The 24,500-nt window shown below is 42.5% G+C and overlaps 1 protein-coding gene across 3 annotated transcripts in view; it reads left to right on the top strand.

Moving 5' to 3' along the window:
* The window catches only part of SNX25 (sorting nexin 25), a 161,569-nt gene that overhangs the window by 112,477 nt on the left and 24,592 nt on the right, over nucleotides 1-24,500 (top strand). For 2 of the 3 annotated variants that reach the window (XM_074951250.1, XM_074951251.1), the window contains 4 exons: nucleotides 2,921-3,076; nucleotides 13,896-14,027; nucleotides 20,724-20,864; nucleotides 22,844-22,957. In XM_074951250.1, the coding sequence (XP_074807351.1) occupies nucleotides 2,921-3,076; nucleotides 13,896-14,027; nucleotides 20,724-20,864; nucleotides 22,844-22,957 (543 nt within the window). The remainder of the gene's footprint in view (nucleotides 1-2,920; nucleotides 3,077-13,895; nucleotides 14,028-20,723; nucleotides 20,865-22,843; nucleotides 22,958-24,500) is intronic. The other variant, XM_074951252.1, reaches the window with a different exon arrangement.

The following is a 24,500-nucleotide window of genomic DNA, read 5'->3' on the forward strand; positions in this document are numbered from 1 at the left end:
ATATATTGATAAAACTAAAGTAAGTTGAAAGGAGAGAAGAAAACAATTATCTACATCTTCTATAAACTAACTTCCTCCCCAGTGAGCTCTAATCTATAAAGCCTCAAACCCCTACAGAATATATGTACTGAAAGCAGTAAAAAGGGAGTGGGGGAATGATGCTCAAGAGCTTATATAGACCATGTCTTAGATGAAAAGAAAATATTATTGTGTATTCATAATCTTAGTTATTTTTTATTAATTTACCAAAGAAATGAACTTTTAGGCTATATTAGAGGATAAAGCTGAAAAACAAAAAGTACAACTTGACTTGGAGATATTAAAGATGAAGTTCAAAATCCTGTAAGATGACTTTCCAAAGGGAAGCTCTCCAGGGCCAGATGTCTTTGCAGGCAAGTTCTATAAATCTTTTCAGGAGCTAGATCAGAGGCACTTATTTAGCTACACTTTTAACCAAGGATCTCAAAGCACTCCACAGGCATTAATGAATAAAGCCTAACAACTCTCCAGCAAGACAGATAAGGACTAATATCTTTGTTCTACAAGTGGGTAAACTGAGACACAGAGAAGTTAAGGAAATTGACAAAGGTCACACTGAGAGGCAGAACTGGAACTAGCACCCAGATAAGCTGACTCACACTTTGCAGTCCTAAACACTAGGACACAGTAACTCAGAATCTGAGGTTTTCAGATTTAATATTTAAATATGATTGAAAGGTCTTCAAATGAAACTTTGGATTCTATCCATCCCTTGTTCTCCACAAATGGTTTTGAGAGGCAAACTATCCTAGGGAAATACTTCAAACACACAGTTTTGTAGCATGTTCCCTCTTTTAATGTTTGCTCTTTTGTTAAATGGGTTTTTTCTTAATAAGGAACTCAAGGTTCCTGTTTCTCTTTCTGTTATTCAGCTGTGTATATTCCAAATCATAGGGAGACCAAAGGCACCTCAAAAATGTATCCTTCTGAGCCTTGCAATCAATAGGTGTCTCAGGAAACACTGACTTATTGCCCAGAAATGGCAAAGTATTTAAAAAAAAAAAAAGTTGTGTGATTTTGATTTCCTTATGTATGTTATCTAGAACCTGACACAGAAAGAAAGTTCCCTAAAGAAACTTATACAACATTTCAAGAATAGCTGTTGGTATTTTTTTTGGTCAGATAACATTTATCTTGGACTCTCCTACAGTCGTCAGCACTTAATTCTTCAGCATTACCATCAGTTATCTTTCCTTTAAATCCTTGAGGGAATATGTGCAGATTTTGAAGGCTGCACTTTGGTCTTTGCACATCTCATTCCATCTATCAGCAACTCTGCAGTGTGGATAAAGATTTTTTTTAAACTGTTTGTCACACATTGTTAATGAAGAGTGTACAATTAGAGCACTTTTCTCTAATACAGCAATGCTAATTGCTCTACAGTGAGCCACAAGGGGCTTTGAAAGGAGCATAAGAAGAAGTGAATCTTGTCTGCAGAAGCTTTCACAGGCTTTCAGATATGGGGGGAAATAATACTGGTGGCTCATGGTCCTTCAGTTTCATGTATAGCAAATGATGCAACTGAGAAATCATTTTCCTCTGGCATAGTTATATTTCTGGAGGGTTTGTTTTTGTTAGTAGAAACTTATGGCTTGATTACCACCACTACAACCCCGCCCTCCCCCCCCGAGTGGTGCTCAGTTCCCATGAGGGTGTGGGAGCCAGGGGTACTTGGCACTTCTGAAAAATCAGGCTGAAAGGTTTCGTTACGTATCTTTAGAGGCAGAGCTGTACTGTGAGGGGAGGGCAAGAGGTGCACTGTCCAGCTGACCCATAATATCTCCGGAGATGATGGCGGAGGGAACTTGCTGGACAGTGAGTTTGTTATAGCTGTAGAACAGATAGAGCGAGCTCTCCCCTTCTTCCACAGTTGCCACTCTTCTGCACTAGTGCCAGCACATAGGGAGGAGTGGGGCAGTGGCCCTGCCTGTGTCACAACCAGACATGCTCCCTGGGGTCTCCAGTGCTTCTGGTATCACTGCCTGGACTTCCCTTGCACTTCCTACCTGCAGTCATCTTGTAGTTCTCCTTCCGAGGGCTTCTTGCTGACTCCCCAGTGCACCTGTATTGAAGTGGCCATATATAAATATATGTTGGAGTGGCAATATATTTCCACCGTCTTCAAGACTCAGAGCTGCAGTATTTGCTCAGTGTGTGGCTTCGAATACTAATTATGACCACCAACTTGTATTCTGCTTTTATATTCCAAATGTTGAGTCTTATTCTCACTTACAATAAAGCCACAGTTTAAAGTCCGTTTATACTATCAGAGCAGCCTAAATGGGACTTAGTGTAACTGAGAATAAGGCTCTTTGTCAGCTTCTTACTGCTACATTACATGATAGATGTGGAAGTAAAAAAAAGAATCTATTATAACTTTTGCACCACATGCCCTTTTAGTTTGGGATTTGTCTATACCAGTGGTTCTCAGACTGTGCGTCGGAACCCCAAAGTGGGTTGCGACCACATTTTAATGAGATCGCCAGGGTTGGCTTAGACTTGCTGGGTCAGGGGCTGAAGCCAAAGTCGAAACCCTACTGTCTGGGGACGAAGCCTGAGGGCTTCAGCTATGGGCAGTGAGGCTGAGATTACAGGCTGAAGCCCTTGGGCTTTGGCTTTGGCTCCTCCACGCGGGGAGGCAGGGATCTGGCGGGCTCAGGCTTCGGTCCCCCCTCCTGGGGTCGTGCAGTAACTTTTGTTGTCAAAAGAGGGTCATGGTGCAGTTAAGTTTGAGAACCCCTGGTCTATACTGAGATTAATTGTTTGTTGTACATAGATGTAAAGTGCAAATAATGAAGCATGCATAGCAAACAGGTAACAGATTTAACTTATTTTGCATCAGTGACATAGACTTTTTAATAACTAACATTTTTATTTCTAGAGCCAAGGTTGTGAAGACGTTATTGATGAATGCAGCGCAAGAATTAATGAACAGGCAAATTATGCTGTAAATAAACTTCGCCAGCTAAATGACAAACTTGAATATAAGAGACAGGCTCTTAATTCCATATGTAATTCACCAAAACCTGACAAAAAGGTAATGCTTTCAGTAGTCTCAGTCTGAATTTATTTTACTTATTTGCATCTGTGATACCAACGGGGTATTAGCTATTTTTCAGACAAATATAAAGACAAGGTCCTTGCTCTAAAGAATTTATAATTTAAAAGAGCGTCAGAGCCACTGCCATAAATATTTCAAAAATGAATTTAAAAGTCTCTTGTTCTTCATAATTTATAGTACCCTCTTAGAACCCTGGAAATGTTTCCCCAATAGGTTTTTATCCTCTTCTGTTTTGCAAATGCAATTTCTTCCCTACATCTGTATCTGCTTCTTCCAATTGAGTTGTTATAGCAACCCAAGCCAACAAGATGGTTCTGTATACTCTTCCTCGTTGCTGCTTCAAAAGCATTACAGCTCTGGGGATCAGATCTGTCAGTAAACTTGCGCGCTCTCTGCTGGCCCTGCAGGTACAGAGCACAATGCCTTGTAGCTCCTGTAGTGGTGATAGGTTTACTTAATCTTAAAAAAATTATCCAAGAGAGTGGCTAAATTTCTTTACAAGGAGCTATTTAGAATTCTAAGGGCATTATTTCACCAGACTGTAGTCATTCTAAGATAGGTGAAAATTTTAGCCCTACAGTATTGGGACCAAAATCATAACCTAGCTTTTTGCTCTTTAGAATACGTTACACCATTTGCCCTAAAATGATTATTTTTAGAAATGGGCTGGGATGGTGAATCTGGATTAGGATCTGGCTAAAGTTCAGGTTTAAAGATGATTTAGTGCTGTAGTGCAGCTATGACTGAGTCAAAATCTTGAATTCTTGTGAGATTTTGTCCCCAAACAGTGGATGTCTTCTAAAGTCAAAACTTGCAAAACTCCCACAATTTTGAGCCATTTCTCCTTCTAATGAGATCTTTTCCACACTGGGGAAGGTTCAGATGTAGATACTCAAATCCAAATGTCCTTCTCCCTGGAAATTTCAAGGGTAGTATTTTCAAATTCAGGGTAATAGTTCTGATCCTTTACTGACTTATTTTGGTGAGGATTTTTTTTCTTTTTAGCCTTTTGTTCCAGTAACTGTGGCCACAGAGTAGAAAGGATATAACAGAAGCTGATGCTATGTTGAAGGTCAAGTGGTCTGATCTTTTCTTCAGAGACGCTGAGCATACACAGTTCATGCTGAAATCAATTGGAGCTGCAGTTTCACAGCTGCTCTGAAAATCAGGCCACTGCTATATTTAATGAACAGCAAAAGGAAAATATTGGTTGAAATATTAACAAGACATTTCAGTAAGTTCTTTCCTCAACTCTGTTAAATTGGATGAAAATCAGCAATTCTTAATTTGAAAGATGAAAGAAATGAGGGATCCAACTCTTAAAATGTTGAAATGAATCTCTCTAAGGATCAGAAAGGGAGAACATTTAAAAAAAAGTAGATAAATAGTTTAACCCTTTAATTTTTCAGTGCATTTAACTGACCTTTTTAAATGTTTGTAGTCTGGGAGAATGGCCTGCAGATTTTAAATGGCCTTTTAGATTTTAAATTACCTTTAAAAAAATCTAAATCTGCCACTCAGTTGTTCATTTTCTTTCTGTGCAAATCACTGCTCTCTTTGTGGGATCTATACAGAAACAACATGTGAACTCATCACAGGTTTGTAGCACCAATAAATTTATATGCTAATTCCCCAGTTGGTGCTTATATCCTCAATGATGTAAACAGAGAAAAAAGGAGCTGTTAATTTCAGATCCATCAGAAATGTGAAGAAGGGATTAATGATTGCAAATGGAAAATAGCAATCTGTAGAGAGACCTCTTTAATTTCAGTTGTCTTGGAAGCATATTAAAAACAGCAGAGCTCACACAAAAATATAATGCTAAGCAATGTTTGGCAGTGTCCTTTTAAAATAAAAAGCACTGCCATGCAGGGTATCTCAACCATTGTCTTCAGTTATGTCTGTGTGGATTCCACTGTAGTTATGCATGTGCCTCATGCATGCAAGATCAGAGTCTTCTGAATAGCAATGTCCAGTAGGGCTGTGCATATGCCCTGTGCCACCTTCCCATGCTTCCTTGTGAGCATAAAGGGAGGAGTTGCCATGTCCATCCCTCAGTTCCCTCTTGGCACTCATGGTAGCAAGACGCAACACAGCGGTGTCTGACTCACCACTCTCTTTAGTGCTTCATTCTTCTCCTCAGCTTTGGCCTGATTGGACTCGGAAAGGACAACAGCCCCGTACAGTGGAGTAAGGCACTTTGCGTCAACCTCTGCACACGGCACACTCCAAACCATGATTATTTAAATGTGTTGTGATGGACTAATCCCACTCACAACTGCCGCCTGGGCGAGAGCCAGGTTCCAGACGGATGCAGAGCTTGCCATTCCTTTTTCTCCAAGATGTGTAAGTTCAGATAGAGTCTGTGAGAATCACTTTTGAACTGGAGGAAATGGCAACGCCTAACAGGAGCAGGAGAAGCCATCCTTGGCTCGTGCCTCCTCCAGCAGACACCTCATGCTGGGATCCAGCAGTGAGAAAAAGCCAAAAAGTTACAGAAGGCACTGGCACTGAGATCCCTGGTGCCAGCAGCCCTAGTATTGGCAGCCTTGATACAAGTAGCCCCAGCATCAACCCCAGAACCCACGGACCCAGTGCCAAAGACCATCACCAAAAGGCAGGCCGACATGGAGCATAGGCAGTAGCATAGCTCTGAGCATCATTCTGGGTTGCCTTGAATGGAGGGACATAAACACCAGTCCATCAGAGACAAATCCTCTAAGCTCTTCAGTGGTTCGAGGGCTGGAGGGTTGAGTTCGACTGCAGTGTAGAGGAAGAGCTGGAGAAGAGGAATAGCCCAATACTGACCTTGCCACCGGCATCGATGCTGGCACTAAGGATTTATCCTATCATGGTTCTGAGATACATTTTGGAGGCAGAATGCATATTTCCACTCAAGACATCATCCACACCAAGACCATTGCTGGCACTGGATTGCCCTACCCAATGGTGCCACCATTCAATATCACCTTTGCCATCCCACTCGTTCTCACTGAAATGAAGCTGGGATGTGTCTCCCCTGCATTCAGGAGGGGATCATGCAGGAGGCAGTGGAGGCTCCTTGTTTAGGGCACAAATACAGGCAAAACGCAAGGGGCAGTGGGGTGGGTCATTCTCAATTTCAGTGCCTGATAACTTCATGGTTCTCCAGGATTTGCTGACCCAGATCACTGAGACCCTGAACACTGAAACCTTGGTAATCCAGGAAAAGTCCTGTAAACTCTTTGACCTCCTGAGCTCCTCATCCCCAGCCAGGATTGCCCTCCTCATCAATAAGGGTATGTGCAAGCTAGTGAAGTGACTTTGGTAGACTCCAGACACAGTTTGTTCTTCATCTAAGAGGATTTGAAAGAGGTACCAGGTCTCACAAAAGGATTTGAGGCATTTCTATATCCAGGTCCCCAGTGGCATTAGTGGTACAGGGTCAAAAAAAAAAAAGTGGTCTGCAAAGTGCATCTTAAAAGAGGACACTCAAAAACTGGAACTCTTCAGGCACAAGGTTTAGTCCTTCATCTAACTACAGCTCTGCATTGTGAGCTATTAGGCCTTGTTCTTGAAATACATTTTTCTCACCTGGGAGATAGCGGTCTCCTTCCTTCCAAAAATCTCACAAGATAGTAGGGATAACTGAGAGATCATGAAGGAAGGCCAAATGGTCACAACGTCTGCCTTCCTAGCAGCTGTGGATGCTTTGGACACAGCTGCCACATTGATGGCCTTGGGGGTCACCATGAGATGGGCCTTTTGGTTTCAAGCATCCAGCATTACTTTAAGGAGATGCAGTGCACCATAGAGGACCTGCCCTTCTAAGTGATGGACCTCTTCAGTAGCCAAACAGATGATGCACTCCACTCCCTTAACAGTTCTAGGGCTTTGTTATGTTCACTAGGGAATTACACCCCAGCCCCCTACGGTAAGCCACAGTAATAATCAACCCCAAGAGCACGAGAGAGCTCTCTCCTCTTCCCAGACTAGTTAAACAGAGTACCCTTCGTGAAACCTGGTACTCCAGGAGACAATTGTCATCCTCCTCTTTTGTCATGTACCCAGCACCATTTCAGAGGCAGCAGGTTTGGCAGGAATGTGGGATCCACACTGACACAGTATGGTTACCTACCCCATAGTAACTGGGTCTTTGAGATGTGACCCACCCTGCTTTTCGGAGTCCTCAGCTACCATGGGCTTTGAATTGTGAGGGAGCTGTGGGAAGGTTGCAGCCACTCTACCCTTTATACCTTCACATGAGAGTCCAGAGGGGGCCTGGGTGAATGTGATGAGGGTGTGGAAATAAAAGGATGATGTGACTAGTTGGTGGGAGAGGGCGATTTGAGTGGCAGTGTTACTGATGTATGCTTTTTGGAGGAGGAAATGTGATAAATGGGAATATGTCACTATTCTTTCCCTCAGCCTTCCAGACTCCTCTTGCAGATTCCCACTTTCCCTTGCTCTAGAGCAGTGGTTTTCAAACTGCATGTCATGACCCAGCACGCGGTCACGGAATGTCAGGCACTGGGTCGCGGCAGCTCTGGTCAGCATTGCCGACCAGGCCGTTAAAAGTCCCATCGGCAGTGCTGCCCGGCTAACGCAGGCTAGTCCCTAACTTTTCTGACACCGCGCTGCGCCCTGGAAGCAGCCAGCAGTAGGTCTGGCTCCTAGGTGGGGGGGGGACCCCCCACGGGGCTCCATGCACAATGGGAGCTGGGTGTGTGTGTCTGCGGGTGAGACCCGCGCGGAGCTGCTTGCACACCCTCACCTAGGAGCCAGACTTGCTGCTGGCTGCTTCCAGGGTGCAGTGCGGTCCACAGTGCCAGGACAGGCGGGAAGCCTGCCTTAGCACCCTCACTGTGCTGCTGCCTGGGAGCTGCCCGAGGTAACCCATGCCCCAATCCCGTTCCCCAGCCCTGAGCCCCCCCAAACCCAGAGCCCCTTCCTGCACCCCAAACTCCTCATCCCCAGCCCAGAGCCTGCACCCCAGCCCGGAGCCCTGACCCCCTTCCACACCCCAAACCCCTCATCCTCAGCTCCATTTGGTCGCGGGTATCAACAGTTTTCTTCAACTGGGTCGCCAGAAAAATGTTTGAAAACCACTGCGCTAGAGTGCCCCCTAAGGTTCCTCTCCTGCCTCCTATCTTATCTCTAAAGTCAAGCCCCATAAGTTATGTCTGTGCAAACTCAGAGTCTAGTGTATTAGTAACTAGCTTGTCACTTGTCAAGCAGAGCAGCCAACTGCTCTTTGATGTTGCTGAGTTATAAGCAATGGAATCTAGGACATTATCTAAGACCTAGTAGCATGGCAGAATGAGAGGATACGGCAGGTAAAGGCAACTGCTAGGGCTGGTTTAAAAATTAAAGTGGTAGGTAGGTGAGGAACCCAGAGATTTCAGAGGAGGTGATGGGCAGAAGTGGCTGAATGTTGTTCTTGTTAGGTGTGTCCTGGCTTTGAAAAAACTACTGGCGTATTTAGACTAACTGAGACAGCATCTGACTTTTGAAACCAGGACTATCTATTTAGCAACATAAAGGGAATTATGTGAGCGCAAATGTATCAGGATTAATAAATAGTATCAAATAATGTCAGGACACAAAGTCCATTTAAGTCTATGGGAGTTTTCCTATACCTGAAAAGTGTTACCACCTCTTTGGATTAATATGAAGTTTTAGTTACCATGCAACAGAGCCCTCCAGCCCACTCAATCAAGAGTCTGATGTTTGTTCTGTCCCCTTCACAGATCACAGAATCATAGAATATCAGGGTTGGAAGGGACCTCAGGAGGTCATCTAGTCCAACCCCCTGCTCAAAGCAGGACCCATCCCCAACTAAATCATCCCAGCAGGGCTTTGTCAAGCCTGACCTTAAAAACTTCTAAGGAAGGAGATTCCACCCCCTAGATAACGCATTCCAGTGCTTCACCACCTTCCTAGTGAAAAAGTTTTTCCTAATATCCAACCTAAACCTCCCCCACTGCAACTTGAGGCCATTACTCCTCATTGTGTCATCTGCTACCACTGAGAACAGTCTAGATCCATCCTCTTTGGAACCCCCTTTCAGGTAGTTAAAAGCAGCTATCAAATCCCCCCTCATTCTTCTCTTCTGCAGACTAAACAATCCCAGTTCCCTCAGCCTCTCCTCATAAGTCATGTGTTCCAGTCCCCTAATAATTTCTGTTGCCCTCCGCTGGGCAAAGTGTTGCCCTCTTTCCAATTTTTCCACATCCTTCTTGTAGTGTGGGGCCCAAAACTGGACACAGTACTCCAGATGAGACCTCACCAATGTCGAATAGAGGGGAACGATCACGTCCCTCGATCTGCTGGCAATGCCCCTACTTACACATCCCAAAATGCCATTGGCCTTCTTGGCAACAAGGCCACACTGTTGACTCATATCCAGCTTCTCGTCCACTGTAACCCTTAGGCCCTTTTTGCAGAACTGCTGCCGAGCCATTCGGTCCCTAGTCTGTAGTGGTGCATGGGATTCTTCCGTCCTAAGTGCAGGACTTTGCACTTGTCCTTGTTGAACCTCATCAGATATCTTTTGGCCCAATCCTCTAATTTGTCTAGGTCCCTCTGTATCCTATCCCTACATATCCTATCCTCCAGCGTATCTACCTCTCCTCCCAGTTTAGTGTCATCTGGAAACTTGCTGAGGGTGCAATCCACGCAATCCTCCAGATCATTAATGAAGATATTGAACAAAACCGGCCCCAGGACCAACCCTTGGGGCACTCCACTTGATACCGGCTGCCAACTAGACATGGAGCCATTGATCCCTACCCGTTGTGCCCAACGATCTAGCCAACTTTCTATCCACCTTATAGTCCATTCCTCCAGCCCATACTTCTTTAACTTGCTGGCAAGAATACTGTGGGAGACGGTATCAAAAGCTTTGCTAAAGTCAAGGAACAACACATCCACTGCTTTCCCCTCATCCACAGAGCCAGTTATCTCCTCATAGAAGCCAATTAGGTTAGTCAGGCATGACTTGCCCTTGGTGAATCCATGCTGACTGTTCCTGATCACTTTCCTCTCCTCTAAGTGCTTCAGAATTGATTCCTTGAGGACCTGCTCCATGATTTTTCCAGGGACTGAGGTGAGGCTGACTGGCCTGTAGTTCCCAGGATCCTCTTCTTCCCTTTCTTAAAGATGGGCACAACATTAGCCTTTTTCCAGTCATCTGGGACTTCCCCCGATCGCCATGAGTTTTCAAAGATAATGGCCAATGGCTCTGCAATCACATCCGCCAACTCCTTTAGCACTCTCGGATGCAGCGCATCCAGCTCCATGGACTTGTGCTCGTCCAGCTTTTCTAAATAGTTCCAAACCTCTTCTTTCTCCACAGAGGGCTGGTCACCTCCTTCCCATGCTGTGCTGCCCAGTGCAGTAGTCTGGGAGCTGACCTTGTTCGTGAAGACAGAGACAAAAAAAGCGTTGAGTACATTAGCTTTTTCCACATCCTCTGTCACTAGGTTGCCTCCCTCATTCAGTAAGGGGCCCACACTTTCCTTGACTTTCTTCTTGTTGCTAACATACCTGAAGAAACCCTTCTTGTTACTCTTAACATCTCTTGCTACCTGCAACTCCAGGTGTGATTTGGCCTTCCTGAGTTCACTCCTGCATGCCCAAGCAATATTTTTATACTCTTGCCTGGTCATTTGTCCAATCTTCCACTTCTTGTAAACTTCTTTTTTGTGTTTAACATCAGCAAGGATTTCACTGTTAAGCCAAGCTGGTCGCCTGCCATATTTACTGTTCTTTCTACACATCGGGATGGTTTGTCCCTGTAACCTCAATAAGAATTCTTTAAAATACAGCCAGCTCTCCTGGACTCCTTTCCCCGTCATGTTATTCTTCCAGGGGATCCTGCCCATCAGTTCCCTGAGGGAGTCAAAGTCTGCTTTTCTGAAGTCCGGGGTCCGTATTCTGCTGCTCTCCTTTCTTCCCTGTGTCAGGATCCTGAACTCGACCATCTCATGGTCACTGCCTCCCAGGTTCCCATCCACTTTTGCTTCCCCTACTAATTCTTCCCTATTTGTGAGCAGCAGGTCAAGAAGAGCTCTGCCCCTAGTTGGTTCCTCCAACACTTGCACCAGGACATTGTCCCCTACACTTTCCAAAAACTTCCTGGATTGTCTGTGCACCACTGTATTGGTCTCCCAGCAGATATCGGAGTGATTGAAATCTCCCATGAGAACCAGTGCCTGCGATCTAGTAACTTCTGTGAGTTGCCGGAAGAAAGCCTCGTCCACCTCATCCCCCTGGTCCGGTGATTTATAGCAGACTCCCACCATGACATCACCTTTGTTGCTCACACCTCTCAACTTAATCCAGAGACTCTCAGGTTTTTCTGCAGTTTCATACTTGAGCTCTGAGCAGTCATACTGCTCCCTTACATACAGTGCAACTCCCCCACCTTTTCTTCCCTGCCTGTCCTTCCTGAACAGTTTATATCCATCCATGACAGTACTCCAGTCATGTGAGTTATCCCACCAAGTCTCTTTTATTCCAGTCACATCATAATTCCTTACAGATGGCTGTTTCCACACAGTGAAAAGATGAAAGTTTAAAGGTGAACTGCAAACTTTAAAATGAAAGTGAAGTTTATGTGCTGAATAACCTGATCACCAGGGCATTCAGCCAAAATTTAAACTAAACTTAAAATAGTCCTTCAGATCCTCCATGATCTGTTCGGTGATCAAGGAGTTATTTCACAGAGAAGAAAAAAGTACTTCCAGTTAAAGATGCTCTCCACATGAATTAGGCTTCATATTTATACAAACACAGTTTTACAGAACAAAATATCACAAAAATGTTTCTGTTGAGTTAAACACCCACTCAAAAATTCCACTTGACACTTGTTTGTATTTGGAATTATTCTCCCAGGTTGTTTGCCTCCCAAAAATTGCAGTTTAGAGCTAGTTTATGAGAATCAGAAAGTAAAACTCACCGTCCTATTTTTGTTCACTAGACTGTGAGGAATGCAAAATGTGAACAAACAGTATAAGTGTTTAAAGGTAAATTCATTTTTAACAATTCTTTCCATTTTAATAATGTGAGAAGATATTGGTGATGCAGGTAAGGAAATCTAGTTACTTTAGAAATACAAGAACATTTTCTTTTTATTTGCTTAAGTGTCATCAAGAATATAGAATGATACATTTTCATGCAAAATATTACACACTTTACAGTGCTATAGCATTTGAGTGCAACAACAGATTTGTTTCGGTAACACTCTTTACCTTATAACCCTAAGTGTAAGAAAAACACAATTGTAAATCGTAATAAAAACGTGTGTATATAAACATAGGAACACATACACTCACATGGTTAGCTACAAAATACTCAAAATTGTAATGCTATTTGAGAGAATGCTTATGTACAATTTTATTTCTGTTTTAACCTGTTGTTGATTTAAGTAGCATTACAGTTTTTAAGGTTTTGCTTCTGATATCAGTGCTATCTGTATAACCAAGCCATTATGACATATTGTATTCACATATGAATCATTGCTTCTTATCTCATCTTTAACTTGAGACTATGATTTATTTACACGTGCATGCATGTGCACACTTTTTTTTTTTTCTAATGACAATGAAAAATATGGGGAGAGATTCATTATGCCTTTCTGCATTGTTACACTTTTTGAAATGTGTTTAATAAAATTGAATCAGTAGTGGAATAGAGTCTGAGTATTTTGTTATATAAGGTCAACTGTTTACCTGTAGTCACACCATACCAATTTCTTTGGATCTCTTCATCCTTTGTTGTTGTCTGAGTTTTTCCATGATTTCACTGTTACATTCTTAGTTGACAGAATAAAATCATTGCAAGGAGATCTGTATGCAGGTATTACTGGAAAATCTAGATGCTGTTCCAAGAAGGATGATAGCTGTTTGAAGAGGGAGTTGTATACCTGTAATTGTAAATGATCCTTCACCTTACAAGAGACCAAATATTTAATATATAGAGGCAGAATTGTTGTAGATGTATAAATGTGACCACCAAGTTGCTTCTTCCCTGGTACAAGTTGGTCAAGGAGGACTTTAAATGAAGCTGAATTTGTGTGCTATTTCATAGAAGTGAAAGCATCAACTTGTTTTCTTAACTGTTCTAATCACACATTTTTACATATATTCCCAAATTTTCTTACAGTCATGTTCTGTAACAGTAATTTGCAAATCATGTTGTCATTTGTAAGATACAGCTTTCTTTCTTTTAGAAGATGATCTCTTTGAGAGTTATGTCCAAGCAAGAAAGTCTTTTAAATGTATATCTTCCAAAATAATTAATGCTGTTTGGCTTTTTTTGGCCCTATTAAATTGTAACTCCTTGGAATGCTTAGTTAAGTAATTAAGACACAAGGAATGAAAACTATTCATTGGTTGTTCAGTCACGTTAAGTATTTCCTAAAGAGAGAAACTTGTCAACAGAGAGTACCTACAATGTTTATATAATCTTTAACTTGAAAGTGTTCCTTTAAAAATATTTCTGTACTGATTGCCCCCTCTTGCCTGGTGAATGGTGATATTTGGCATGTATTTCTGGACCTATTTCAGGTTTTTCTTTTAGCACTGCAAGTCGACTTTTAATTGATACAGTGTATTTTACCAATCTATATTAGACTGCGTAGATTGTACAGATTCGGGATTTTTTGTAATGACTTGTCCTGCAGGATTATTCCTTTTTCTCTCCACTCCCCTGCACCCTTTCCATCTCTTGAATATTATAACCAAAGAAGCCAGTGGCTATGTTATCGTAGGCAGTTTCTTACCAGTTGTAATTCCTATATTTTCCTTGTCAGATTGTTTCCAAATTGAAGGATGAAATTACTCTGATGGAGAGAGAACACAGTGACCTGCGGTTGCACATTGCAAGAACAGATTGGTGGTGTGAAAATCTTGGCATGTGGAAAGCCTTCATAAATACAGGCGAGGTATGTTTTTGCTGTGTTTTTATCCTCTGGTTCTGTTCAAATTCTCAGTGTATAAGGAAAAAGAAATGCTTACGTTCATTTTGTCAGAGTGTATTTAAAACAACCTCATCAAGCTCTCTCCTCCCACCCCCCCCGCCATTCACAAACATGTCTTATCCTTCAGCTCTGTTATTCAGGAGCTATAGGAACATCTGTAAATATATCAGTGGGTTCAGGCATCGGATAAAGCGGTATGGCATCTAAGGAACACCCTTGTGCTTCAACAATGAGCAGATTGAGATCTGTGCCTTGTAATCTTATGATGCTAACTGACTGAGATACAGTGCTGTTATTGGCATGCATGGTGTTGGGGTTCCCCTGAGACCTCTTCTACTCAGTTCCCAAAGAACTCAGTTGGAATTCAGTCTCATCACTCAGTTTCCTTTATTTGGCATACAGCAAAGCTACAATGAGTTGATCAGATTCAACAGTAGGGCGTAGGTATAGGGGGTGTACCACACATCCAACGTTACACAGCAAACTTCTTCCTTCATATACATTTTCACATTACATTGCATTTACTATACATTGCATCACATGTTTTGGGTTTGACTTGGTCACTTTGTAGGAACCAATCCCTGTAGAGCATGCTCTGTCCATTCACCATCCATGTACAACTTACTCTTTACCTCATCTTATGTGCCAGGATTATCTTGTCCATTGTAAATGGCTCCTTGGGTGTTTCACCCTTATCCTAACTAGTACAGACGTTCTTTTTCCAGTCTGCTGATCCATTTACTTATCCTAGGTAGCACAAATACTCTGTTTTCAGCATGCTAATCAGTGTACCTCCCTACTCCTGTCTTCCAAGAAATGAGGCCTTTCCCATGTGTAATTACTTATGTCACGCCAGGCCTACATTCCTACACATAGAAGACCCAATATTTGCACTTGCTATATTTCCTATTATGATCTTCTATACCAATTAAGTTTTAAGGGACTGTTCGAGATACTGGATGAGGAGTAAGAAAGCCAACTTACAAGGTGAAACACTCAAAGGGAATTTCTGAAGTAGTTTATGTCACTGGGTGAACCTTAGAGGAAAGTATTCTTCGAGTCGTGGAGTGTCCTGATGGGTGCTCCACTGCAAGCATTTGTGACTCCGCATGCCCGGTTGTTCATGAGATGTTTGCAGATGTGGCTCATGTCCTGGTGCAGATCTGAGTGTTCCTTGTTTTGAAGAAGATGACTCAACCTACCCAACTTTTGTTTGAGGACTACAGACACGCAAAGTTATGGAATGAATTCTTGCAACTTGTGCAATTCAACCCATAAAGTTATTGATTGGACAATGGAAGATAAGAAGTGTGGAATCTCTCTTATTCCTTTACATGTATTAGGTAGTAGACAAGAAGCATTTGTTACAAAGGGGGTGTTGTCCAGTATTAGTCATACTTACCTCATCAGACCAATACATAGATCCTGCTTGAGCGTTTCCTCTGTAACAAAACTTAATGCCTGAACTTTAAAAGTGTTTGTAAACCCTACTATTTTTCTTTACTCTTTTAAAAATCTGTTTCTCACTAAATAAAGAAGATTGTTTTCTGAACCTCAGGGACGCTTACATGCACACTGAAACTATTTCTTAGTCACAGCATACATCTTGTGTAGTAGAGATGCAGCAATTCTAGTTGCTTTTAAAGCTAAGTCAGCTCTGTGTGCATTGATGCTGTGGTTATTGCTACACTCCCTGAAAGTAAGTAGGTAAGTGTGTTTGCATGTGTGTGAGTCTTCATAGCTTCTAAGCCAAAAGGGACCATTGTGATCAAAATACTCCAGTTGAGGCCTAATCAGCGTGGAGTAGAGTGGAGGAATTACTTCTCGTGTCTTGCTTACAAGGAAGTGTTCACATTTATACAGTGACTCAGTAGCACAATTTATAGGACCAATTCTATATTGACTTAAGGGACGTAAAGGCTAATTAGATCTCTGTAGGATTCTCTTCCCATGCTAGTAATAAAATGTGTTTCTTAAAATATATTTCTAAATAAATAAGTGCAAATAATTTTCATGGTGTAAAAACACAATAAACTTGGGAATGAATTGCTATTGCATTTACTTGGTTATGTCTTAGGTTCCTGTAAATTAATGATAGCTCTCTTTGCAACAAAACCACAGGCTGTTGTTCAAGTGGATATTAGATCTAACATGTTAAACATGATGTATCATTTTGTTAAACTGAACAGTTAGTGTACTGCATTCTGTTTTCTTTCTGTTTTGTATTGCTGTAGGTGAGATGACCTAGCTCTTTTATACTAATGAATACTGTACTAGAATAATTAGTGTCTTCTTGCCAGCTTCGCTGTCCAGGTCTCTTAAATTCTTGTTTCATTTTATTCAGGATTTCTAAGTTATAGCATTAACATGTACAGCTAAAATCCTGACCTGGCAAGTCAGTAATGCCTAGCACCCAAAGAGGTAGTTGTCTACGGCGGGGTTGCAAACAGGTGTCAAGGGTCACGACTACCCTTCTCTTCCCTTCCCTTTTTACTGAATGGGTAGGGTGTTCTGGCCTGATCCCAGTTAAATAGGAGGAGCGGATTCTGGGTGTGGTCCCAGTCTGATAACGGGAGCCCCAGTATAGAACTGGTTGAGAGCCAATGACCTAAATGAATAAGTTGTAAGGACCAGTAGACTAGGCAGTTAGGTGCACGTTGAAACCTGAATTGTATTTTATTTATACAGCACTGTGATTGAATGGAAAGGCTGGGGAAAGTCTTGAAGTTGCAGTTCTTCCGAGCAAAGATTTAGTGAATAATTCTAAAGTTTTCTAGCTGTAGAGAATAGATCAGTTCAGAGGACCTAAATAGTCAGCACCGTTTCCTTCTCTATAACGCTGATTGTTGCTTATCTCAGTTTTTGGTGTGATGGCAAGATGTGTTTTAGAAAGAGAATTAGTTTATAACTCATTCTAATGTAGCCTGAAGTCAAATTGTACAATCCTTATTGCAGAGAGTCTTAGTGAAGGCAGAGGTTACTGTATTGCTGTATAGAGTGACTCACAGGGAAAGGAAATAGTCTGTGACTGTACAATTTTTAAACTGAAACCTAAATAAGCAATATATAAAATTCTAAATGGATTTGTGTGACAATAAAAAAAAATGCAAAATCTAAGCCCTATTTGTAGTAGAACTTGACTTGCATATGTCAATTTTTAAGGTTTATATTTATCAGAAAAGCATGTAGCTGTATGAAATAAAAATATAATCATTGCAAATGTTGCAGTCTGCAGATGTTGTGTCAAAACAAGCTGTCCTGATAAAACTGTCTTTGGAGACAAAAAATTTTGGGTGTTTTGTGGAAACCGAGAGGAGGATTTAATGTAATTGGTAGTAGAAAAACAGTAACCCTACATGAGCGAGACTTGCAATTACACTTCATATAACACTCTTAAAACACATCCTCAGCTGTTGTCAATTGGCATAGCTCCACAACGGAGTGGAGCTGCACTGATTTACACCAGCTTACTGCAGCTTAGGGCCATAACTTGTTTTGTGCAGTAATTGGTTCCTGTTGACTTTATAACACTTCTTTATACATTTGTAGATATTATACCTCTTTTAGGTCCTCTCTTCAGTAGATTTGAACATACCATTTTCTAAACGATTTCCTCTTTTTCATTACTCACCTCTGAACTCTTGGTAATGTTTACTAATGTGGTGCCTGAATTGAAACCCGCACTGCAGCTGAGATGTACCCTCTTTTGTAAGAAATGGGTACACTCATGCCCAGAGGCATGTGTAGAAGAGAGAAATTCTTGCCCTTTGTGGAGTAGGTGCTCAATGATAGACCATACCCTCTGAAATAATGAATTTTTGCATTGTCCTGAGGCTGCCATATAACTGTCATAGGAGGAGAATTAAGAGTCTGAAACCATCTAAATATCTTGAGTATGGAGTACTGAGTCAGTCCTCTTCTCCATAGCTAACTATGTGTAACGTGAATAACTCTTATTTAAGCCAATGACTCTGGGTTGATAAAGGTATGAGTAGGGTATGTCATGAAAGGAGCTGTGGAGTTCAGCCTTAGACCTAATTCTGAGAGTACCCTGCCATTCTCAATGAATTCTCAAGACTATGCCCATCACTGTGGTATCTGAACACAGCCTTCAAGCTTCCAGGTTCCAATTGTAGGACAAAGATTCAAAATAATATTAATATTATAGCAAAAACCATGAAAGGGTGGGGAATTTCGTTTCCTTATCGTGTTTTTCTAGCTTGTTTTAGGATTCATTATTTCTGATGGGTTTTGTAAATATAAAAAACAAATTAACAAAGAAAACCATAAAAGTGAGAACACTACAGGTGAAGGTAAATTTGCGTTTAAAATGAGAAGTCCGGTATTCTAGTCATAGCTCACTTCTATCCATTTGTGGTTCCATTTCAATGGGAGTTTGATGTAAACTCTTACATATAGAGAGAGTCCCGTGAAAATTATGTTGCCCATTTTCTAGGTAACATGCTAGTCCAAAATAGCAAATGTACACGTACTTCAAACGATCATAACTTCCCTTTGCTCAAAAAGGGATTATGAAAGCTTTCAAATATTTCATATGGGTGACTGTAGTAAACTTTAAACTTATGTCTCCATTTAATAAATATTCTCCCTATGCAGAACCATGTGAATAATAACTTGAAAATAGAATGAAGGCCAATTTTAGAAGACCTAGCTTTAAAATTTCCCCCCTGCTTTGAGTATATTCTAAAAGGTCACCAAGAAGGAATAATTAAAGGTAGAGATAATTTCCCCATGGATCACTACCCGCTGGTAATTTTATTCAGATGTGCCTGAACCTCTGCAAGTGATTAGTCTTTTGAAAAATGTGTAATACAGAATAGTCACTAATAATGATCACTTACCATGAGCCCCTCCATCTCTGATCTCCCAACCCTCATAAATCCATGTGAAGGCACAAATCCAGGCTCTGCCAGACCAAGGAAGAAAAAGACTGCGTAGTTCGACTCTCACAGAAAACACCCTGCCACCAGTTTCTTCTTCTTTGCATCACCGGAGTTCCAGATCAAACACCTCTGCTGTTCTCAAACATGGAAGCCTGGCATGGGAAAGAAAGGTAGTCCCTTGGGTAGCTATGTTTGAAACCATGTAGGGTTTTATAAATTAAAACTAGCACCTTGAACTTTATCTGGAAATTCATTGGGAGCCACTGAAATGCTCAGTTACTGGGGTTGTACACATTCGGCACTAGGCTGAGTTCCTTAATGGTCCTGTGTGCAGCCCCAGGAAGAGCGTGTTACAACAAGAAGTAAGTTTATAAGGAGACATTTTAATGAAATGTCACTTACAGTGATGGTATATCGACTGTTAGAATTGCCTGCCACTAGCATAAGTAGACATGACCAGACTTTTACAACCCTCCCAGTGGATGTTGTCATCACCTGAATTTTACGGTTTATCCTGACTGTAATTGAATTAGTTAGAAAGTACCTTCTGAGCAAGCAAAATTGCCTAAAAAGCCAAAACAAACCCATGCCTGTACGTTGGAAATATTGATTTCATTAGGGGTTAATTTAGTAAGGAAAGGGCCTCCTACTTTAGCTGTTTGTCTTGTTTTGCTCTGTTAATCCATTTGCCAGTCTTCTGAAGAAAACTATATTGTAATGGGGAGAAAGGGTGATGTTTTGGTTGAGACATGAGATTAGGATCTTAAAGATCTGAGTTTGATCCTTGGCATTGCCACAGACCACCTCTATATTCTTGAGAAGGGCTTTTAACCTCACTTTGCCTCAGTTTCCCTCATCTGATAACACATACTTCACATATCTATTGTAAGTTTTCATTCATTGATAGTTGTAAAGGATGTGAGATCCTCCAATGGGAGGCAGCTATACATGTGTGAAAAGTACTCTCAAACGCAAGTAATGAATGGAGAACTGAAATGACAGCCTGATAACCCCTGCTAGTACAGGCATCATCTTAAGGATTGCTATGGCTTGTGTATATGGATATCTATATCTCAAGAGAAGACAAGGTTGAAAAGAGAGACCATGAAGAATATGAAACTAATCAAGAAAATTCTAAGAAAATAAAGTACTGGTAAGCAATAGGAGAGGTCACTGTTTTTTTTTTTTAAATGGAATTGAGCCTGAATGCAGAGACTCTGGTTATTGAAACAATGTGAGAGCAACTCCCCCAGTTCCTCCCTTCTGTCTCTGCACAGAAAGGTTTTTTAATAACATTAGAGTGACAGCAGTGACCCATGGAGCAGCAATACGGTGCTTAGGAAAGAAGGCAAAGCAGAAGTTAAAACCTGTACAGTAAAATATGGGAGAATGCATGCCTGTCACCACACAGAAAGAGAGAGAAAGGAGACCAATCTAACATGAAAAAAACTTTGAAAAATGTAAAAGCCAAATGACTGTGTCCCAAGAAGAGATTTAAAATGGATTCTGTTGATGTAGGAGGTGTTGCAAGGCAGTCAGTGAAGAAGATGAACGTATTAATGCGGGGAAATTGCAGGACCCACAGTATCTGATCAGATTTAGTCTGATAAGCCAAAGTTTGGTATGAGGCCTTTATGCTAAAGCAGAGAGAATGAAACAGTGGCGAGAATCATGAATCTGTATGCAAGTTAATTTTTTTAACGTTTTGCTATCTATTTACTGTCTCAGTAATATACATTCCCTCCCCACCCCCAAGGTTGTAGAAGAAAATGGGGAACAAGTGCCATGCTACTTTGTCATGGTGAGTTTACAAGAAGTTGGTGGAGCTGAAGCGAAGAACTGGAGAGTTCCCAGAAAGCTCAGTGAGTTTCAGAATTTACACCGAAAACTCAGTGAGGTAGGAATACTTTTTTGTGTGAGTGGGGTTTTTATCTTTTAAAATACTAGACACACATTCAGAAAAAAAACCAGTACTTAAAGTGACCATTGCCACCTCTAATCTATGTGAAAGATAAAGAAAATAGCTTAAATATGAAACCTGTGTTTAGAAAGTAAAACAAGCCGTTTCTATTGTAAGCAAAAACTGTATCAAAGTTTGGTGGAAATGAGTTTATAAACCTCTGGTGTTGGGCTCCAAAGGTGAGGTTATTAGCTTCTTGATTCACAAGTACTTTTTGATGGCTAATTTACTGAAGCAACAGGACAAAGACTTTGTGGAGATAGCTGCTTAAAATGGACAACAGGAGACTGATTGTTTTCAGAAATGAAGTGGGTAGGCAAGAGTGCATACAGACTGCCATTTTGGAATGGGGAAATTAAGGGGGTGGGGGAAGAAATCTTAGTGGAAGGGACCTGGAGTCTTTTTGGGGTTCCCTCCATATGTTTCAGTAGCAAACTTGTGGAGGGAATCACTCTGCTGAAGTTTATTTAATCTGAAATGAAAGGTGGAAAGAAAAACAGAAGAGGCTTACTTTGAGGAAAATTTGAATCCCACCACTTTCACCTTTGTCACCCTTTTTTGCTTTAATTACAGTCTTCCTTCAAACTTTTTATCTCCTTACCAATTTAATTGGATTTCCATGACACACTTGCTGCTTCCCAATGTCTCAGCTGGCCTTTGTGTCTTATGCTTTATGACTAATTGACACTGTTCGTGGCAAGATTGGTTTTCTGTCTCCGCCTCTTCTCCTTTTCTTCCTCTCTCTTTTTTATCTATTGTCCTGCTTCTTCTAACTCATTGTCTGCTACTCCTTCTTTATAACAGGCCATCCTTATCCCATATTGTTTCCTGGTCAAGAATATAGCATGCCCTCTCTCTGTATTGTACACTGTCTTTCCAGCCCTGCCCTCCTTTTTATGTCTAGTTATATTAAAATGCACTTTCCATTTGCTTAAAACAGTGGTTTTCAACCTGTGGTCCACTGACCCTTTTGGGGGTCTGCAGACTATGTCTAAGGGGTCAGTGAAAGCTGACTATGAAAATAAAGTTTCAGATCCGGAAAAAGCATTCTGTTTTTCTGATCAATAAAAAGTACGTGAATACACACAACTACAGGTCAAACCCCAGAAGTGTTGTCGTTACCATAGAAGCCTACAGTTTAGCGCCCTTTCTCATGCTATGTCAAATGCCATGCCCAGCACGTTAACTGAATTCTGTTCAGTCAGTTTTCAGTCTTACCCTTCTATGGTAGGGGTCTGTGAATCACAGACTGAATTTCCAAAGGGGCCTGCACCTCCATTTGAAATGTTTTAGGGGTCCGCAAATGAAAAAAAGTTGAAAACCATTGGCCTAAAACATCTAAATATTCCAGAAACTGGTTATTCCTCATTACTGTATTTTCAGACCAGCTGCTGTTTACAGCCTCTTGCCCTTTTGGACCCAGGTTTCTTTCTAGCAGCCAATTTTTGCACTTGTTGACAGATTGCAAAAAAGTTTGTACTTGGCCTTTTCTTGTTTAATAATGAATTGTATTTGCTGAGCTGATCCTGTGTCCTAGTGGCTTCTGCTCTGTATTGCCATATGAGCCCATTTTGAGTTCTAGGCTTGGTCTCTGGCTCCCAAGGCAAGTGAGGGCTTGAAGCACTAGGAGGGACAGCCCTTTGGGAAAGAAAATGCCTCATTTTATTCTGAAGCAACTCTTTTATTCGACATAGGATTGGTAGTGATGGAGCTCCAAAGGAAGAGTTCCTAACCTGTGTTACCTATGGGTGGGCAAGGGAAGGAGTTCTCAGAACACTCAGAGGGGTGTGGAAGGGAGAGGAAAATTAGGGGATGTCCTTGCGTCTCCATTTATACCCATATCCCTTTCTGCCTTTTTGCTGTATGTGTGTATTAAAAATGTGATGGAATAATCGTTTTGTTCTTTCTCTGCTCAGTGTTTTCCATCATTAAAGAAAGTTCAGTTGCCTTCTCTCAGTAAGCTGCCCTTCAAATCTGTAGATCAGAAATTCATGGAAAAGTCCAAGAACCAGTTAAACAGCTTCTTACAGGTAAGAAAACAAAATCTTAAACATTCTATTAATTGTGGAGTCAAAAGGCAAACTGGCTGCCCCTGTTCTGTGCTGCTGGGCTCTGGAATCCACAGTAGCTTGTCTGCATAAGTGTGTGACACATTTTCTCCCAATCTTTAGGAAAAAATCCTATCTCTGTGTCTTTAGTACTGTTCTACAAGCGCTGTTTAGAACAGTTGTCACCAACTGGTCAATTGCCATCGACCAGTCAATCCTAGAGGATCTCCCAGTCAGTTGCGATCTCCGGCAGTGTAGCGTGGCAGCTGCTGAGGCACGCTCCCTACTGCGGACCCACGGCGCTCCTGGAAGCGGCTAGTGCGGTTCTGAGGGCGGGGGGTCTCTGCGCACTGCTCCTGCCTGCAAACACCGCCCCCACAGCTACCATTGGCCAGGAGAGCTGTGGGGGCGGTGCTTGCAAAGAGGAGCAACGTGCAGAGCCATATACCTCCCGCCCCTCCCAGGGGCCGCAGGGGCGCATTGGCATCTTCTGGGAGCAGTGTGGGGCCGAGGTATGCAGGGAGCCTGCCGTAGCTTCACTGTGCCCACTGCCGATCGGGAGCCACCGGAGGTAAGTGCTACCTGGTGGGAGGCCACACTCCAACCCCCAGCCCTGACCCCCCTCCCAGAGCCAGCACCCTATACGCCCTCCTTCACCCCAACAGTCTGCCCCAGCCTGGAGCCCCTTCCTGCACTTCTATCCCAGGCTCAGCCCGAAGCCCCCTCCCACACTGCGAACCCCTCAGCCCCAACCCAGAGCCTGCGCCCCCTCCCGAACCCCAACCTCCTACCCCAGCCCTATGAAAGTGAGTGAGGGTGGGGGAGAGCGAACTACAGAGAGAGTGGGGGATAGAGTGAGCGGGGCAGGGCTTTAGGAAAGGGGCAGAGTAGATCCCGGGTTGCCCTCGGATTCAAAAAGTGATCTTGGGCATAAAAAGGTTGGAGACCACTGGTTTAGAAGGTCGTGCTGCAGTCACTGCTCCTCCTACCACAGGTGCGAACTTTCCAAAGTGCCATTGTGGGTGCTCGACCCCTGGCTGGGCCCAAGGCCCCGCCCCCACTCCACCCCTTACCCCAAAGCCCCACCCCTGCTGTGCCTCTTCCCGCCCAATTCCACCTCCTTCCCCGAGCGTGCTGCGTCTTCATTCCTGCCCCCGCCCCCTCATACCACAAAACAGCTGTTTGCGACGGGTGGGAGGCGCTGGGAGAGGGGAGGAAGCTCTGATCTGTGGGTCCTGCCAGTGGGCGGGAGGCACTGCAGGGTAGGAGGGGAGCTGATGGGGGGCTGCCGGTGGGTGCTCAGCACCCACCATTTTTTCCCCGTGGGTGCTCCAGCCCCGGAGCACCCACGGAGTCGGCACCTATGCCTCCTACTCTGGGAGGACCAGGGAGAACTCACACCACTCATTCTTTTGTGACTTTCTGAAAGTCTGTAGTTCAGACAGTCATTATGTTCTTTTCTCTTGGAGAGATCTCAACGGGTAGTTGCGGGCAATCGCCCCCTTCCCAAAGAGCTCTCAAGTGT

This window comes from Natator depressus, chromosome 4 (assembly GCF_965152275.1).
Source record: "Natator depressus isolate rNatDep1 chromosome 4, rNatDep2.hap1, whole genome shotgun sequence".
Classification (NCBI taxonomy): Eukaryota; Metazoa; Chordata; order Testudines; family Cheloniidae; genus Natator; species Natator depressus.